The sequence below is a fragment of the Cheilinus undulatus genome, unplaced genomic scaffold, assembly GCF_018320785.1.
Source record: "Cheilinus undulatus unplaced genomic scaffold, ASM1832078v1 Contig4, whole genome shotgun sequence".
Lineage (NCBI taxonomy): Eukaryota > Metazoa > Chordata > Actinopteri > Labriformes > Labridae > Cheilinus > Cheilinus undulatus.
Window position 1 is genome coordinate 33,670 of NW_024571691.1, and position 20,708 is coordinate 54,377.

At 39.0% G+C, this 20,708-nt stretch overlaps 1 protein-coding gene across 2 annotated transcripts in view; it reads right to left on the reverse strand.

The window, feature by feature from the left end:
- cd99l2 (CD99 molecule-like 2) overlaps positions 1 to 20,708 on the reverse strand; it is a 49,143-nt gene that overhangs the window by 11,202 nt on the left and 17,233 nt on the right. The window contains exons 2-8 of one of the 2 annotated variants that reach the window (XM_041782481.1): positions 19,609 to 19,674; positions 19,337 to 19,390; positions 15,093 to 15,206; positions 14,717 to 14,791; positions 6,241 to 6,312; positions 701 to 754; positions 504 to 623 (exon numbers count right to left, since the gene is read on the reverse strand). In XM_041782481.1, the coding sequence (XP_041638415.1) occupies positions 504 to 623; positions 701 to 754; positions 6,241 to 6,312; positions 14,717 to 14,791; positions 15,093 to 15,206; positions 19,337 to 19,390; positions 19,609 to 19,674 (555 nt within the window). The remainder of the gene's footprint in view (positions 1 to 503; positions 624 to 700; positions 755 to 6,240; positions 6,313 to 14,716; positions 14,792 to 15,092; positions 15,207 to 19,336; positions 19,391 to 19,608; positions 19,675 to 20,708) is intronic. The other variant, XM_041782482.1, reaches the window with a different exon arrangement.

A 20,708-nucleotide genomic window follows, 5' to 3' on the forward strand; every position in this document is an offset into this window, starting at 1 on the left:
AAATTTAACAGCCAGAGACAAAATCTACCCGTAATTGGCGAGAGGCGAGTGTTAGTTTTGGGCCCTGGGTGCAAGTCTCATAGCAAACATCTGACTGCCTTCAAATGTCACATGTAGGATCAAGGTCTGCCCCTCTACACATTTAAATGTGTTTTATATGTTTTTGCCAATGCGCCACTTACTGTGAGAAAGCAGAAGCATCTTTCACATGTAAGGTCCTGTTTTTTTTTTTCTTATTTTACAGTAACAATAACAGTCCTGGGACCACTGACACACTGTCTGTGTTCTGCTGCAGCACACAGCAGGTGTTGCTTACACCCTATTATTCTCACACTCCCACATACAGGGGTGCGAGGGCCCCTCAGTGCTGCTTGCAGCCCTAGCTATTCTATTTATAAAAACATCTATCCAGCTATGAAACCCTTTGAAAACATTTTAATCATGTTGTCATTTTTCAGAGTGGTGTGATATGATGTGTGTTTTATAAAGGTTTTTCCACTCACGTTGAATGCTGAAGCAGAATTTCTTCTTTTGGTAAGAGATGTAGCTGCTCACTGCTCCAACCAGCGCCATAGCAACAGCACTGGCAATCCCAGCAATGGTCCCCACCTCTGCAGTGGTCTCTGCACTCAGACACAGACACAGTGAGACCACAAACATTTAGTATCCATACTCATGAACAATGAAGACAGAAACTCACCATTGTTATCATCGTACTGATCAATCTGATCTCTGTCTCCACCTGGACGTCCTCCTGGAAACACAAGAGGAAAGGGTCAGTCCGAAAAAGAACCCTCATGTTCCCACTGAGCCCTACAACTTCAAATAAAAGTCCTTTCTACAGTAGAGAGTGGATAAAGTTCTGGAGGAATAGTGTTGAACCACAGGGGTGGGGTTTCTACTGTAGTAACAGACTGGAGGGGTAGGGGTGTCCTGATTCTAGTTAGAAAGGAGGGGTAGGGGTGTCCTGATTCTAGTTAGAAAGGAGGGGTAGGGGTGTCCTGATTCTAGTTAGAAAGGAGGGGTAGGGGTGTCCTGATTCTAGTTAGAAAGGAGGGGTAGGGGTGTCCTGATTCCAGTTAGAATGGAGGATAGGGGTGTCCTGATTCTAGTTAGAAAGGAGGGGTAGGGGTGTCCTGATTCTAGTTAGAATGGAGGGTAGGGGTGTCCTGATTCTAGTTAGAATTAACTGCTAGGGGTTTCCTGATTCTAGTCAGAATGTATTGGTACGGGTGTCATGATTCTAGTTAGAATGGAGGGTAGGGGTGTCCTGATTCTAGTCAGAATAAAGGGGTAGGGGTTTCCTGATTCCAGTTAGAATGGAGGGTAGGGGTGTCCTGATTCCACTTAGAATGGAGGGTAGGGGTGTCCTGATTCCAGTTAGAATGGAGGATAGGGGTGTCCTCATTCTAGTTAAAACGAAGTGCTAGGGGCGTCCTGATTCTAGTTAGAATGGAGGGATAGGGGTTTCTTGTTTCTAATTAGAATGTAACGGTAGGGGTGTCCTGATTCCAGTTAGAATGGAGGGTAGGGGTTTCCTGATTCCAGTTAGAATGGAGGGTAGGGGTGTCCTGATTCTAGTTAAAATGAAGTGCTAGGGGTGTCCTGATTCTAGTTAGAATGGAGGGGTAGGGGTATCCTGATTCTAGTTAGAACAAAGTGGTAGGGGTATCTTGTTTCTAATTAGAATGGAGCGGTAGGGGTGTCCTGATTCTAGTTAGAATGAAGTGTTAGGGGTGTCCTGATTGAAGTTAGAATGGAGGGGTTGGGGTGTCCTGATTCTAGTTAGAATGGAGGAGTAGGGGTGTCCCTATTCCAGTTAGAATGAAGTGGAAGGGGTGTCCTGAATTTAGTTAGAATGGAGCAGTAGGGGTGTTGCGATTTTAGTTAGAATAAAGTGCTAGGGGTGTCCTGATTCTCGTTAGAATGAAGTGTTAGGGGTGTCCTGATTGAAGTTAGAATAGAGGGTAGGGGTGTGCTGACTCTAGTTAGAATGGAGGGGTAGGGGTGTCCTTATTCCAGTTAGAATGAAGTGCTAGGGGTGTCCTGATTCTAGTAAGAATGAAGTGCTAGGGGTGTCCTGATTCTAGTTACAATGGAGGAGTAGGGGTGTCCTGATTCTTGTTAGAATGAAGTGCTAGGGGTGACCTGATTCTAGTTAGAATGGAGGGGTAGGGGTGTCCTGATTCTAGTTAGAATGGAGGAGTAGGGGTGTCCTGATTCTTGTTAGAATGAAGTGCTAGGGGTGTCCTCATTCCAGTTAGAATGAAGTGGTACGAGTGTCTTGATTCTAATTAGAATGGAGCGGTAGGGGTGTCCTGATTCTGGTTTGAATGAAGTGCTAGGGGTGTCCTTATTCCAGTTAGAATGAAGTGGTAGGGGTGTCTTGATTCTAATTAGAATGGAGCGGTAGGGGTGTCCTGATTCTTGTTAGAACGAAGTGCTAGGGGTGTCCTCATTCCAGTTAGAATGAAGTGGTACGAGTGTCTTGATTCTAATTAGAATGGAGCGGTAGGGGTGTCCTCATTCTGGTTTGAATGAAGTGCTAGGGGTGTCCTTATTCCAGTTAGAATGAAGTGGTAGGGGTGTCTTGATTCTAATTAGAATGGAGCGGTAGGGGTGTCCTGCTTCTAGTTAGAATCAAGTGCTAGGGGTGTCCTGATTTTAATTAGAATGAAGTGCTAAGGGTGTCCTGATTCTAGTTACAATGGAGGAGTAGGGGTGTCCTGCTTCTAGTTAGAATGAAGTGCTAGGGTTCTCCTGATTCTAGTTAGAATAAAGGGGTAGTGGTGTCCTGATTCTAGTTAGAATGGAGGGGTAGGGGTGTCCTGATTCTAGTTAGAATGAAGTGCTAGGGGTGTCCTGATTCTAGTTAGAATGGAGGGGTAGGGGTGTCCTGATTCTAGTTAGAATGGAGGAGTAGGGGTGTCCCTATTCCAGTTAGAATGAAGTGGAAGGGGTGTCCTGAATTTAGTTAGAATGGAGCAGTAGGGGTGTTGCGATTTTAGTTAGAATAAAGTGCTAGGGGTGTCCTGATTCTCGTTAGAATGAAGTGCTATGGGTGTCCTGATTCTAGTTAGAATGAAGTGCTAGGGGTGTCCTGATTCTAGTTAGACTGGAGGAGTAGGGTTGCCCTGATTTTAGTTAGAATGAAGTGCTAGGGGTGTCCTGATTCTAGTTAGAATGAAGTGCTAGGGGTGTCCTGATTCTAGTTAGAATGAAGGGGTAGGGGTGTCCTGATTCTAGTTAGACTGGAGGAGTAGGGTTGCCCTGATTTTAGTTAGAATGAAGTGCTAGGGGTGTCCTGATTCTAGTAAGAATGAAGAGCTAGTGGTGACCTGATTCTAGTTAGACTGGAGGGGTAGGGGTGTCCTGATTCTAGTTAGAATGGAGAGCTAGTGGTGACCTGATTCTAGTTAGACTGGAGGGGTAGGGGTGTCCTGATTCTAGTTAGAATGAAGTGCTAGTGGTGACCTGATTCTAGTTAGACTGGAGGGGTAGGGGTGTCCTGATTCTAGTTAGAATGAAGTGCTGGGGGTGTCCTGATTCTAGTAAGAATGAAGAGCTAGTGGTGACCTGATTCTAGTTAGACTGGAGGGGTAGGGGTGTCCTGATTCTAGTTAGAATGAAGAGCTAGTGGTGACCTGATTCTAGTTAGACTGGAGGGGTAGGGGTGTCCTGATTCTAGTTAGAATGAAGTGCTAGTGGTGACCTGATTCTAGTTAGACTGGAGGGGTAGGGGTGTCCTGATTCTAGTTAGAATAAAGGGGTAGGGGTGTCCTGATTCTAGTTGGAATGAAGTGGTAGGGGTGTCCTGATTCTAGTTAGAATGAAGTGCTAGGGGTCTCCTGATTCTAGTCAGAATGGAGCGGTAGCGGTGTCCTGATTCTAGTTAGAAAGGAGGGGTAGGGGTGTCCTGATTCTAGTTAGAATGAAGTGCTAGCAGTGAGCTGATTCTAGTTAGAATGAAGTGCTGGGGGTGTCCTGATTCTAGTTAGAATGGAGCGGTAGAGGTGTCCTGATTCTAGTTAGAATGGAGGGGGAGGGGTGTCCTGATTCTAGTTAGAATGGAGGGGGAGGGGTGTCCTGATTCTAGTTAGAATGAAGTGCTAGGGGTGTCCTGATTCTTGTTAGAATGAAGTGCTAGGGGTGTCCTGATTCTAGTTAGAATGGAGTGTTAGGGGTGTCCTGATTCTAGTTAGAATGGATTAGTAGGGGTGTCCTGATTCTAGTTAGAATGGAGCAGTAGATGTGTCCTGATTCAAGTTAGATGAAGTACTAGGGGTGTCCTGATTCTATTCAGAATGGAGCGGCAGGGGTGTCCTGATTCTAGTTAGAATGAAGTGCTAGGGGTCTCCTGATTCTAGTCAGAATGGAGCGGTAGCGGTGTCCTGATTCTAGTTAGAAAGGAGGGGTAGGGGTGTCCTGATTCTAGTTAGAATGAAGTGCTAGCAGTGAGCTGATTCTAGTTAGAATGAAGTGCTGGGGGTGTCCTGATTCTAGTTAGAATGGAGCGGTAGAGGTGTCCTGATTCTAGTTAGAATGGAGGGGGAGGGGTGTCCTGATTCTAGTTAGAATGGAGGGGGAGGGGTGTCCTGATTCTAGTTAGAATGAAGTGCTAGGGGTGTCCTGATTCTTGTTAGAATGAAGTGCTAGGGGTGTCCTGATTCTAGTTAGAATGGAGTGTTAGGGGTGTCCTGATTCTAGTTAGAATGGATTAGTAGGGGTGTCCTGATTCTAGTTAGAATGGAGGGGTAGGGGTGTCCTGATCTAGTTAGATGAAGTTCTAGGGGTGTCCTGATTCTATTCAGAATGGAGCGGCAGGGGTGTCCTGATTCTAGTAAGAATAAAGGGGTAGGGGTGTCCTGATTCTAGTTAGAATGGAGCAGTAGATGTGTCCTGATTCTAGTTAGAATGAAGTGCTAGGGGTGTCCTGATTCTAATCAGAATGGAGCGGTAGGGGTGTCCTGATTCTAGTTAGAATGGAGGGGTACGGTTGTCCTGATTCTAGTAAGAATGAAGTGCTAGGGGTGTCCTGATTCTAGTTAGAATTAACTGCTAGGGGTTTCCTGATTCTAGTCAGAATGTATTGGTACGGGTGTCATGATTCTAGTTAGAATGGAGCGGTAAGAGTGTCCTCATTCTATTTAGAATAGTGGGGTAGGGGTGTCCTGATTCTAGTTAGAATGGACTGGTAGGGGTGTCCTGATTCTAGTTAGAATGGAGCGGTAGGGGTTTCCTGATTCTAGTTAGAATGAAGTGGTAAGGGTGTCCTCATTCTATTTAGAATAGTGGGGTAGGGGTGTCCTGATTCTAGTTAGAATGGACTGGTAGGGGTGTCCTGATTCTAGTTAGAATGGAGTGTTAGGGATGTCCTGATTCTAGTTAGAATGAAGTGCTAGGGGTGTCCTGATTCTAGTTAGATTGGACTAGTAGGGGTGTCCTGATTCTAGTTAGAATGGAGTGTTAGGGGTGTCCTGATTCTAGTTAGAATGAAGTGCTAGGGGTGTCCTGATTCTAGTTAGATTGGACTAGTAGGGGTGTCCTGATTCTAGTTAGAATGGAGTGTTAGGGATGTCCTGATCTAGTTAGAATGAAGTGCTAGGGGTGTCCTGATTCTAGTTAGATTGGACTAGTAGGGGTGTCCTGATTCTAGTTAGAACGGAGTGTTAGGGATGTCCTGATTCTAGTTAGAATGAAGTGCTAGGGGTGTCCTGATTCTAGTTAGATTGGACTAGTAGGGGTGTCCTGATTCTAGTTAGAATGGAGTGTTAGGGATGTCCTGATCTAGTTAGAATGAAGTGCTAGGGGTGTCCTGATTCTAGTTAGATTGGACTAGTAGGGGTGTCCTGATTCTAGTTAGAACGGAGTGTTAGGGATGTCCTGATTCTAGTTAGAATGAAGTGCTAGGGGTGTCCTGATTCTAGTTAGATTGGACTAGTAGGGGTGTCCTGATTCTAGTTAGAATGGAGTGTTAGGGGTGTCCTGATTCTAGTTAGAATGAAGTGCTAGGGGTGTCCTGATTCTAGTTAGAATGAAGTGCTAGGGGTGTCCTGATTCTAGTTAGAATGAAGTGCTAGGGGTGTCCTGATTTTTGGACACATATACACTGAAGTAAAGCAGTAGCTCTGTAAATCCAGGGGTAGAGGTTAAAGTCAGTTAGGGGGTGGGGCCTCAGCCTCCTGTTTTTCCTGGACTGAATTAATTTCAGCAGAAAATGGATTAAAATAAGAAGCTGACCTCTTCCTTTGTCTGGTTTGTAGGTGTTGTCATCCCCAACGTCAGACAGGTCGCTGTCATCGAATCCTCTTCCTGCAGTAGAGGAACTCATGATTAGCTGATGGATAATAAAACATCATCATTACATCCTCAACATGGCAGTTTCATTGATGTTTTTATCACTGAATATGATATAGCAGCTGATTTCTGGTGTTTAATATGTTGCCCTCCAGACCTCTGGCCAGTCATGTGACTTAAAGCTAGAGATATCCATAGCTCTTTAGGATGCATGCAAACATAAATGGGGCTTACATCCTGGATGTCTGGTAGTGAACGGGGTCTCTAAACCCACTGAACCCCCAGCCTGAGGGCCTGGTGTGATGAAGTTCAAGTGTGCAGCAGATTAGATGTTCTTTACAAAGACAGCGGCTGACAGAGGAGGCAATGAGTAAGAGACAAAGAGCCCTGTCTGAGGACAGAGAATTCCAGAGGAGGTTCATTAAGATCATCTAAAGCTCTGACAAAGAGAATCTCTATCCAACGCTTCTGATGGTTGTTGTTCAAACACGCCATACACTGTTTAACACTGAAAACATAGAGATGTTTGACACAGCCATCAGTCCGAGGTTTTAAAAAGGACATAAGAAACACAGACAACAGAGCCTCTTTCTGTGTTATCATTAATAATTCTCCTTACAAGCCACATTTCAACAAATGTACAGCTGATATAGACTGATAGTTACAGCTAATATAGACTGATATTCACAGCTGATACAGACTGACATTTACAGCTGATGTAGACTGATATTTACAGCTGATATAGACTGATATTTACAGCTGATTCAAACTGATAGTTACAGCTGATGTAGACTGATATTTACAGCTGATATAGACTGATATTTACGGCTGATTCAGACTGATAGTTACAGCTGATGTAGACTGATATTCACAGCTGATACAGACTGATATTTACAGCTGATTCAGACTGATAGTTACAGGTGATATAGACTGATATTAACAGCTGATACAGACTGATATTTACAGCTGATACAGACTGATAGTTACAGCTGATATAGACTGATATTTACAGCTGATTCAGACTGATAGTTACAGGTGATATAGACTGATATTTACAGCTGATATAGACTGATATTTACAGCTGATATAGACTGATATTTATAGCTGATATTGACTGATATTTACAGCTGATATAGACTGATATTTCAACTGATATAGACTGATAGTTACAGCTAATATAGACTGATATTTACAGCTGATATAGACTGATATTTACAGCTGATATAGACTGATATTTACAGCTGATATAGACTGATATTTACAGCTGATATAGACTGATATTTACAGCTGATATTGACTGATACTTACAGACGATACAGACTGATATTTACAGCTGATATTGACTGATATTTACAGCTGATATAGGCTGATATTTACAGCTGATATTGACTGATATTTACAGCTGATATAGGCTGATAGTTACAGCTGATATAGACTGATATTAACAGCTGATACAGACTGATATTTCAACTGATATAGACTGATATTTACCGCTGATATAGGCTGATATTTACAGCTGATATAGACTGATATTTCAACTGATATAGACTGATAGTTACAGCTAATATAGACTGATATTTACAGCTGATATAGACTGATATTTACAGCTGATATAGACTGATATTTACAGCTGATATAGACTGATATTTACAGCTGATATAGACTGATATTTACAGCTGATATAGACTGATATTTACAGCTGATATTGACTGATAGTTACAGCTGATATAGACTGATACTTACAGACGATACAGACTGATATTTACAGCTGATATAGACTGATATTTATAGCTGATATTGACTGATATTTACAGCTGATATAGACTGATATTTACAGCTGATATAGACTGATATTTACAGCTGATATAGACTGATATTTCAACTGATATAGACTGATACTTACAGCTGATATAGGCTGATATTTACAGCTGATATAGACTGATATTTACAGCTGATATAGACTGATAGTTACAGCTGATATAGACTGATAGTTACAGCTGATATAGGCTGATATTTACAGCTGATATAGACTGATATTTACAGCTGATATAGACTGATATTTCAACTGATATAGACTGATAGTTACAGCTGATATAGACTGATATTTACAGCTGATATAGACTGATATTTACAGCTGATATAGACTGATATTTACAGCTGATATAGACTGATATTTACAGCTGATATAGACTGATATTTACAGCTGATATAGACTGATAGTTACAGCTGATGTAGACTGATATTTACAGCTGATATAGACTGATATTTACAGCTGATATAGACTGATATTTACAGCTGATGTAGACTGATATTTACAGCTGATATAGACTGATATTTCAACTGATATAGACTGATATTTACAGCTGATATAGACTGATATTTCCAGCTTATAGAGACTGATATTTCAACTGATATAGACTGATATTTACAGCTGATATAGGCTGATATTTACAGCTGATATAGACTGATATTTACAGCTGATATAGACTGATATTTACAGCTGATATAGACTGATATTTCAACTGATATAGACTGATAGTTACAGCTGATATAGGCTGATATTTACAGCTGATATTGACTGATATTTACAGCTGATATAGGCTGATATTTACAGCTGAAGTAGACTGATATTTACAGCTGATTTAGACTGATAGTTACAGCTGAAATAAACTGATATTTACAGCTGATATAGACTGATATTTACAGCTGAAATAAACTGATATTTACAGCTGAAATAAACTGATATTTACAGCTGAAATAGACTGATATTTACAGCTGAAATAAACTGATATTCACAGCTGAAATAAACTGATATTTACAGCTGATATAGACTGATATTTACGTCTGAAATAAACTGATAGTTACAGCTGATATAGACTGATATTTACAGCTGAAATAGACTGATATTTACAGCTGATATAGACTGATATTTACAGCTGAAATAAACTGATAGTTACAGCTGATATAGACTGATATTTACAGCTGATGTAGGCCATTTGACTTGATTATAATATCTGAGAGTATTTTTGGACCTGTCTCACATCCTGGATGTCTGGTAGTGAACGGGGTCTCTAAACCCACTGAACCCCCAGCCTGAGGGCCTGGTGTGATGAAGTTCAAGTGTGCAGCAGATTAGATGTTCTTTACAAAGACAGCGGCTGACAGAGGAGGCAATGAGTAAGAGACAAAGAGCCCTGTCTGAGGACAGAGAATTCCAGAGGAGGTTCATTAAGATCATCTAAAGCTCTGACAAAGAGAATCTCTATCCAACGCTTCTGATGGTTGTTGTTCAAACACGCCATACACTGTTTAACACTGAAAACATAGAGATGTTTGACACAGCCATCAGTCCGAGGTTTTAAAAAGGACATAAGAAACACAGACAACAGAGTCTCTTTCTGTGTTATCATTAATAATTCTCCTTACAAGCCACATTTCAACAAATGTACAGCTGATATAGACTGATAGTTACAGCTAATATAGACTGATATTCACAGCTGATACAGACTGATATTTACAGCTGATTCAGACTGATAGTTACAGGTGATATAGACTGATATTTACAGCTGATACAGACTGATATTTACAGCTGATACAGACTGATAGTTACAGCTGATATAGACTGATATTTACAGCTGATATAGACTGATAGTTAATGCTGATATAGGCTGATATTTACAGCTGATATAGACTGATAGTTAATGCTGATATAGGCTGATATTTACAGCTTATATAGGCTGATATTTACAGCTGATATAGACTGATAGTTAATGCTGATATAGGCTGATATTTACAGCTGATATAGGCTGATATTTACAGCTGATATAGACTGATATTTACAGCTGATTCAGACTGATAGTTACAGGTGATATAGACTGATATTTACAGCTGATACAGACTGATATTTACAGCTGATACAGACTGATAGTTACAGCTGATATAGACTGATATTTACAGCTGATATAGACTGATAGTTAATGCTGATATAGGCTGATATTTACAGCTGATATAGACTGATAGTTAATGCTGATATAGGCTGATATTTACAGCTTATATAGGCTGATATTTACAGCTGATATAGACTGATAGTTAATGCTGATATAGGCTGATATTTACAGCTGATATAGGCTGATATTTACAGCTGATATAGACTGATATTTACAGCTGATATAGACTGATATTTACAGCTGATATAGGCTGATTTTTACAGCTGATGTTGACTGATATTTACAGCTGATATAGGCTGATATTTACAGCTGATATAGACTGATATTTACAGCTGATATAGGCTGATTTTTACAGCTGATGTTGACTGATATTTACAGCTGATAAAGGCTGATATTTACAGCTGATAAAGGCTGATATTTACAGCTGATTCAGACTGATAGTTACAGCTGATATAGACTGATATTTACAGCTGATACAGACTGATATTCACAGCTGATACAGACTGATATTTACAGCTGATTCAGACTGATAGTTACAGGTGATATAGACTGATATTTACAGCTGATACAGACTGATATTTACAGCTGATACAGACTGATAGTTACAGCTGATATAGACTGATATTTACAGCTGATATAGACTGATAGTTAATGCTGATATAGGCTGATATTTACAGCTGATATAGACTGATAGTTAATGCTGATATAGGCTGATATTTACAGCTTATATAGGCTGATATTTACAGCTGATATAGACTGATAGTTAATGCTGATATAGGCTGATATTTACAGCTGATATAGGCTGATATTTACAGCTGATATAGACTGATATTTACAGCTGATATAGACTGATATTTACAGCTGATATAGGCTGATTTTTACAGCTGATGTTGACTGATATTTACAGCTGATATAGGCTGATATTTACAGCTGATAAAGGCTGATATTTACAGCTGATAAAGGCTGATATTTACAGCTGATTCAGACTGATAGTTACAGCTGATATAGACTGATATTTACAGCTGATACAGACTGATATTTACAGCTGATATAGACTGATATTTACGGATGATACAGGCTGATAGTTACAGCTGATATTGACTGATAGTTAATGCTGATATAGGCTGATATTTACAGCTGATATAGGCTGATATTTACAGCTGATATAGACTGATATTTACAGCTGATATAGGCTGAAATTTACAGCTAATGTAGACCGATAGTTACACCTGATATAGGCTGATATTTACAGCCGATATAGGCTGATATTTACAGCTGATATAGGCTGATATTTACAGCTGATATAGACTGATATTTACAGCTGATATAGGCTGATAGTTACAGCTGATATAGACTGATATTTACAGCTGATATAGACTGATATTTACAGCTGATATAGACTAATATTTACAGCTGATATAGACTGATATTTACAGCTGATATAGACTGATAGTTACAGCTGATATAGACTGATATTTACAGCTGATATAGGCTGATATTTACGGCTGATATAGGCTGATAGTTACAGCTGATATACACTAATATTTACAGCTGATATAGGCTGATATTTACGGCTGATATAGGCTGATAGTTACAGCTGATATAGACTGATAGTAACAGCTGATATAGACTGATATTTACGGCTGATACAGGCTGATATTTACAGCTGATATAGACTGATATTTACAGCTGATGTAGACCAATATTTACAGCTGATGTAGGCTGATTTTTACAGCTGATATAGGCTGATATTTACAGCTGATGTAGGCTGATATTTACAGCTGATGTAGACTGATATTTACAGCTGATACAGACTGATCTTTACAGCTGATAGAGACTGATATTTACAGCTGATATAGACTGATAGTTACAGCTGATATAGACTGATAGTTACAGCTGATATAGGCTGATATTTACAGCTGATATTGACTGATATTTACCGCTGATATAGGCTGATATTTACAGCTGATATAGACTGATATTTACAGCTGATATAGACTGATATTTACAGCTGATATAGACTAATATTTACAGCTGATGTAGACTGATATTTACAGCTGATATAGACTGATAGTTACAGCTGATATAGACTGATATTTACAGCTGATATAGGCTGATAGTTACAGCTGATATAGGCTGATAGTTACAGCTGATATAGACTGATATTTACAGCTGATATAGGCTGATAGTTACAGCTGATATAGACTGATATTTACGGCTGATATAGGCTGATATTTACAGCTGATATAGGCTGATATTTACAGCTGATATAGGCTGATATTTACAGCTGATGTAGACTGATATTTACAGCTGATATAGACTGATATTTACGGCTGATATAGGCTGATATTTACAGCTGATGTAGGCTGATTTTTACAGCTGATGTAGGCTGATATTTACAGCTGATATAGACTGATATTTACAGCTGATATAGACTGATATTTACAGCTGATATACACTGATAGTTACAGCTGATATAGACTGATAGTTACAGCTGATATAGACTGATATTTACAGCTGATATAGGATGATATTTACAGCTGATATAGGCTGATTTTTACAGCTGATATAGGCTGATATTTACAGCTGATGTAGACTGATAGTTACGGCTGATATAGACTGATATTTACGGCTGATATTTACGGCTGATATAGACTGATATTTACGGCTGATATAGGCTGATATTTACAGCTGATATAGACTGATATTTACAGCTGATATAGACTGATATTTACAGCTGATGTAGACTGATAGTTACAGCTGATATAGACTGATAGTTACAGCTGATATAGACTGATATTTACAGCTGATATAGGCTGATAGTTACAGCTGATATAGGCTGATAGTTACAGCTGATATAGACTGATATTTACAGCTGATATAGACTGATAGTTACAGCTGATATAGACTGATATTTACGGCTGATATAGGCTGATATTTACAGCTGATATAGGCTGATATTTACAGCTGATGTAGACTGATATTTACAGCTGATATAGACTGATATTTACAGCTGATATAGGCTGATATTTACAGCTGATGTAGGCTGATATTTACAGCTGATGTAGGCTGATATCTACAGCTGATATAGACTGATATTTACAGCTGATATAGGCTGATAGTTACAGCTGATATAGACTGATATTTACGGCTGATATAGGCTGATATTTACAGCTGATATAGGCTGATATTTACAGCTGATATAGGCTGATATTTACAGCTGATGTAGACTGATATTTACAGCTGATATAGACTGATATTTACAGCTGATATAGGCTGATATTTACAGCTGATGTAGGCTGATTTTTACAGCTGATGTAGGCTGATATTTACAGCTGATATAGACTGATATTTACAGCTGATATAGACTGATATTTACGGCTGATATAGACTGATAGTTACAGCTGATATAGACTGATAGTTACAGCTGATATAGACTGATATTTACAGCTGATATAGGATGATATTTACAGCTGATATAGGCTGATTTTTACAGCTGATATAGGCTGATATTTACAGCTGATGTAGACTGATAGTTACGGCTGATATAGGCTGATTTTTACAGCTGATATAGGCTGATATTTACAGCTGATGTAGACTGATAGTTACGGCTGATATAGACTGATATTTACAGCTGATATAGACTGATAGTTACGGCTGATATAGACTGATATTTACGGCTGATATAGGCTGATATTTACGGCTGATATAGACTGATATTTACGGCTGATACAGGCTGATATTTACGGCTGATATAGACTGATAGTTACAGCTGATATAGACTGATATTTACAGCTGATATAGACTGATAGTTACAGCTGATATACACTGATAGTTACAGCTGATATAGACTGATATTTACAGCTGATATAGGCTGATATTTACAGCTGATATAGACTGATATGTACAGCTGATATAGGCTGATATTTACAGCTGATATAGACTGATATGTACAGCTGATATAGGCTGATATTTACAGCTGATATAGACTGATATGTACAGCTGATATAGGCTGATATTTACAGCTGATATAGACTGATATGTACAGCTGATATAGACTGATATTTACAGCTAATATAGACTGATATGTACAGCTGATATAGGCTGATAGTTACAGCTGATATAGACTGATATTTACAGCTGATGTAGGCTGATATTTACAGCTGATGTAGACTGATAGTTACAGCTCATATAGGCTGATATTTACAGCTGATATAGGCTGATATTTACAGCTTATGTAGGCCATTTGACTTGATCATAATATCTGAGAGTATTTTTGGACCTGTCCAGACATTGATGGTCCTTCACTGATAAATGATAAACAGAACTTGTGTTTTTTAACCTTTGTGCTTAGAGCTGGGTTTGCACAAGGATGTGTTGCACAAAAACAAATCCACACAGAGACCTGGACTCCTTATTGAGCCCTTATTAAATCTGTTACTTTATAGCAGCAGCTAATGGCTACCACCCACCTCCCTGCCCCTTGTTCTTATCCTTCATGTCATTGCTGGGGTCCAAAGCATCAGCCAGGTCAAAGTCATCAGCAGCTGAGAGCAAACACCACGGGGACAGACGTGGTCAAAATGAAAACATGACATTAAACTGGGACAAAAGAACTCAAACAGAAAGATAACAGGATTCATTCATTATCTGTTAAAAATATAAAGCACAGGTTAGCTGGCAGTGAGGCATTGATAGGATAGTTAGTCAAAGGAACATTCAGAGTTAAAATAATCTTTATTAATGAGGAGTGGGTTTAAATGAAAATAGCTCAGAGATGCAGGATAAATAATAAACTATGACATGTTTGGAGGAAAATGCTGGTTCAAGTAAGGGTCTGTGTCTCACCTGGCTTAGGTTTGGGCTTGGCGGGGGCTTTGGTAACTGCAGGGACTTTAGGGACGTCTTTAGGCGGGGCTTTGGTCGTGGCAGTGTCGTCAAAATAATCCGCTAGATCGAATCCTGTAGAGGATGTTGAATAGGTGAATTGAAAAGAAAAAGCCACATTTACAAGGAAAGTACAAAAACTGCTTGTTAGGGCCCGATCACCGACCTAGGGTCTGCCAGGACCCCATTGTACCTGATGTTTTCTGTGAGAAGACTCACTAATTCAGGGATTTAACATATTCAAAAAGTCAAATAAACAGAACACTGTGCCATTAGTGGAGATCTGGCTATTTTGGGGGAACTGTGCACGTTCATGGAGCAGGGCCTCAAAGGACCCAAACATTAGGGGAGTGGGGAAGAGCTACATGTATGAAAATCAGCACACAAATGTGTCATGACAAGAGGAGAAGGTTAGCTCAAAAACCAGTCTAAAAGCAGTACTGGTAGACATTTCAGGTTCTAATAATACTAAGAGTTAGCTCAAAAACAGTCTAATAGTAGTACTGGTAGACATTTCAGGCTCTATTAATACTACTAGTTAGCTCAAAAACAGTCTAATAGTAGTACTGGTAGACATTTCAGGCTCTATTAATACTACTAGTTAGCTCAAAAACAGTCTAATAGTAGTACTGGTAGACATTTCAGGTTCTAATAATACTACTAGTTAGCTCAAAAACAGTCTAATAGTAGTACTGGTAGACATTTCAGGTTCTAATAATACTACTAGTTAGCTCAAAAACAGTCTAATAGTAGTACTGGTAGACATTTCAGGCTCTATTAATACTACTAGTTAGCTCAAAAACAGTCTAAAAGCAGTACTGGTAGACATTTCAGGTTCTAATAATACTACTAGTTAGCTCAAAAACAGTCTAATAGTAGTACTGGTAGACATTTCAGGCTCTATTAATACTACTAGTTAGCTCCAAAACAGTCTAATAGTAGTACTGGTAGACATTTCAGGCTCTATTAATACTACTAGTTAGCTCCAAAACAGTCTAATAGTAGTACTGGTAGACATTTCAGGCTCTATTAATACTACTAGTTAGCTCAAAAACAGTCTAATAGTAGTACTGGTAGACATTTCAGGTTCTAATAATACTACTAGTTAGCTCAAAAACAGTCTAATAGTAGTACTGGTAGACATTTCAGGTTCTAATAATACTACTAGTTAGCTCAAAAACAGTCTAATAGTAGTACTGGTAGACATTTCAGGTTCTAATAATACTACTAGTTAGCTCAAAAACAGTCTAATAGTAGTACTGGTAGACATTTCAGGCTCTATTAATACTACTAGTTAGCTCAAAAACAGTCTAATAGTAGTACTGGTAGACATTTCAGGTTCTAATAATACTACTAGTTAGCTCAAAAACAGTCTAATAGTAGTACTGGTAGACATTTCAGGCTCTATTAATACTACTAGTTAGCTCCAAAACAGTCTAATAGTAGTACTGGTAGACATTTCAGGCTCTATTAATACTACTAGTTAGCTCAAAAACAGTCTAATAGTAGTACTGGTAGACATTTCAGGCTCTATTAATACTACTAGTTAGCTCAAAAACAGTCTAATAGTAGTACTGGTAGACATTTCAGGCTCTATTAATACTACTAGTTAGCTCAAAAACAGTCTAATAGTAGTACTGGTAGACATTTCAGGTTCTAATAATACTACTAGTTAGCTCAAAAACAGTCTAATAGTAGTACTGGTAGACATTTCAGGCTCTATTAATACTACTAGTTAGCTCAAAAACAGTCTAAAAGCAGTACTGGTAGACATTTCAGGTTCTAATAATACTACTAGTTAGCTCAAAAACAGTCTAATAGTAGTACTGGTAGACATTTCAGGCTCTATTAATACTACTAGTTAGCTCCAAAACAGTCTAATAGTAGTACTGGTAGACATTTCAGGCTCTATTAATACTACTAGTTAGCTCCAAAACAGTCTAATAGTAGTACTGGTAGACATTTCAGGCTCTATTAATACTACTAGTTAGCTCAAAAACAGTCTAATAGTAGTACTGGTAGACATTTCAGGTTCTAATAATACTACTAGTTAGCTCAAAAACAGTCTAATAGTAGTACTGGTAGACATTTCAGGCTCTATTAATACTACTAGTTAGCTCAAAAACAGTCTAATAGTAGTACTGGTAGACATTTCAGGTTCTAATAATACTACTAGTTAGAAAAACAGTCTAATAGTAGTACTGGTAGACATTTCAGGCTCTATTAATACTACTAGTTAGCTCAAAAACAGTCTAAAAGCAGTACTGGTAGACATTTCAGGTTCTAATAATACTACTAGTTAGCTCAAAAACAGTCTAATAGTAGTACTGGTAGACATTTCAGGCTCTATTAATACTACTAGTTAGCTCAAAAACAGTCTAAAAGCAGTACTGGTAGACATTTCAGGTTCTAATAATACTACTAGTTAGCTCAAAAACAGTCTAATAGTAGTACTGGTAGACATTTCAGGCTCTATTAATACTACTAGTTAGCTCCAAAACAGTCTAATAGTAGTACTGGTAGACATTTCAGGCTCTATTAATACTACTAGTTAGCTCAAAAACAGTCTAATAGTAGTACTGGTAGACATTTCAGGCCCTTCAGGGGGTAAGGTAATATCATTTGTTCCATGGTGTTGAATTAGAAATCTTCCTTGTATGTGGCACTCACAAAAAAACCCAATCCTACACAAAGTCTGAGTGACAGTAAGTACGCGGCTGCACTGGTTAGTATTGGCGATGTCTGGCCCTATCAGCTGTTGCAAATAAATAATGTCTTGGGGACTGAAACAGTAATGCTCATAAAAAAATCATCAGAAAACGCTAAAGGATCTTACCGATCTTGGATCAGTCTTTCCCTACGAAATGCGGCACAGATTATTATTGCTCCTATCGACTTGGTCTCTCAGGAATGGAGCTTCCTCTTTTTTTTTCTTTTGGGGGTGTGTCCTAAGATTCGGCTTCTTGTAATAAACCTGCCCTGGAGCAGGTTTAATGCTACAACTTCGGTTTGAGTGCAAGGAATTCTGGTATGTAAACAAACCAACATGGCAGACATTGCAAGATTTATGCTTAATCATTTCAATCACCAAAGGAGCCTGCAACTTGCCCATTTGAGTGAAACTGAAGAGTGGAAATGGCGCATAAGGTAACAGAAGCTTATACTTTATATTTTACGGTATTTGTCGTTATTTTGAAACGTATTTTGTATTGATCACTGCCATATTGTTTAGGCAGTGATGTGACCTGACAAGTCCTAACTCGGAGTACATCAATCTGGTACGAGTTCACAGGTGGGAAGTTACGAGTTCGACTGCTGTTCCAGTGCACTATCACGAGTTACAGGTGGGAAAAACACGAATTACGGGTTGCCTGGAACGCAGCATTAGTTTATTGATCTGTTGCTATAGTGATTTAGCTTAGCCTGCTTCGAGGCACGGAACAAGCCTGACATGACGTCAAGTTATCCTGAAATTATCCAGCTAACTGAGTTAGCCAGGTACGAGGAACGGGGCCCAGATTCCTGATTGGTTGTTATTTTGTTTTTGAACTGAAGAGCTCACCAGAAGCCTAGTTTTCCTTTCTTTCCACCTCCTGATTAACATTTAGTTCTTGCTTGTACTACAAAGCTGTATGTGTATTGACAGCCAATCTTAACCAGAATGAACAGAGTCTGCAGTTAAAAAACTGGACAACACTTTTGAAGATGTGTGCATGCATTTGTGGATTTGCGTACAAATCACGTACAAAAACGCATTTTCAAATAAGTGTCAAAGAGTGGTGTTAAAAAAACAGTAACACTTCCTTTTAAATAACATTACTGTCTCTAGTTTAGTTAAATCATTTTTCAAAGACCAGCCAGCGCTATCACTGTGGCCACGCCCACGCCTCACAGACCGTCTGTTAGATTTAAACTCATGTTTTTAGAGGAAACCCGCTGATGTAAATGTTATATTTAGTTCTTAAACAAACCCACAAATCAGCTGTTCAGTCTCAGTTAACACATTTTTGCTAAATCTGTTTTTAGTGAGCCAAAATTAGCATCATAATAAATGGGACGGTCGGGTCTGTTAATGTAGCAACAGTTAATAAGTCGAAGATAGCTCTAACCCTACTCTTCCTCTGTAACTCCACCCTTGTAGACCAAATATGGTCCCCTCTCTTCACACCAAACAGGAAGCAGCTGATCAAATCAAGGGTTCTTACCTTTTCCTGGATTCCCAGGAGCAGCTGGAGCTGCAGGCTTTGGTGATGGAGTCGCTAATGAGTAAGAAAAATGATAAATTCTTAGATTTATTTAATCCTGTTAACATATGCTGCTCTAAAGTCAAAGACCAGTTTCATCATATTCCATCTTAATCTGTATTATCTGGTTTACATGGTGTAGCATCGTTCCCAGAGCATCTTGTAATACCTGTCTTATCCTACTGTGTCAGCTGTGTGCCATTGTATCACCTCACATGTATTGTCATACTCACCTGGTTTAATGTCATCAGCATCAGGGAGAGCATCAGCCAGGTCCAGACCCATATCCTGAGAGACCACTGCAAAGGAAGGGAGAGAAGGAAAAACAAAGTAAAAGTTTTAGAAACATGATAAATATGACCTAAAAGTTTTAAGGTTTTATTTTGAAAAAGGCATCAGATAATAATGTTTTAATTTGGGGGGTGAAGTTTAATTTTTAAAAGACTGGGTGATGATTTCTGTAGTAAGAGTGAGTCTTAAGGTTTTATTTTGTAGGGCTCAGGTTACTGTTTTCATTTTGGCATTGCTGAGGTGACTGTTTAATGTTGTAGGGCACAGGTGACGTTTTATTTTGACAGGGCAGACAGAGGTGATATTTTATTTTGACAGGGCAGTGGTGATGTTTTATTTTGACAGGGCAGAGGTGATGTTTTATTTTGACAGGGCAGAGGTGATGTTTTATTTTGACGGGGCAGAGGTGATATTTTATTTTGACAGGGCAGTGGTGATGTTTTATTTTGACAGGGCAGAGGTGATATTTTATTTTGACAGGGCAGTGGTGATGTTTTATTTTGACAGGGCAGAGGTGATATTTTATTTTGACAGGGCAGAGGTGATGTTTTATTTTGACAGGGCAGAGGTGATGTTTTATTTTGACGGGGCTCAGTGATTGTTGTATTGAGAGTTCGAGGCTGTGCTGGAGTTCCTGTGCCTCTAAATCAAACAAAGGTCGACTCTTTGTTTGTTAATCCAGCCCACTCTCCCGCATTACTGGAGCTTTCTGCTGCTCACTGATCTCTGTTCACTTACAATAACACAGCAGGTCTGAGCTGAAAATAACAAAACAAACTAAATATCTGCTGTCATTATAAGACTTTAATTCAAAGCTGAAAAAGGGATTTCAAACAGGTTGGAGTTCCTGAACCAAAAAAAGGTGTTTGTTACACCTCAGTATTTAAAACAGCAGAGGGAGGAACATTGAGGTACTCTGACATTAAGTCAGATGGTTAAAACACGAAGATTACAGGGATGAAGGCCGTCAGAATGTTCAATATTATGGAACGTTATTGAAATCACACATTTTTAACCCGTTATCAGGGGCCATTCTCTGGGT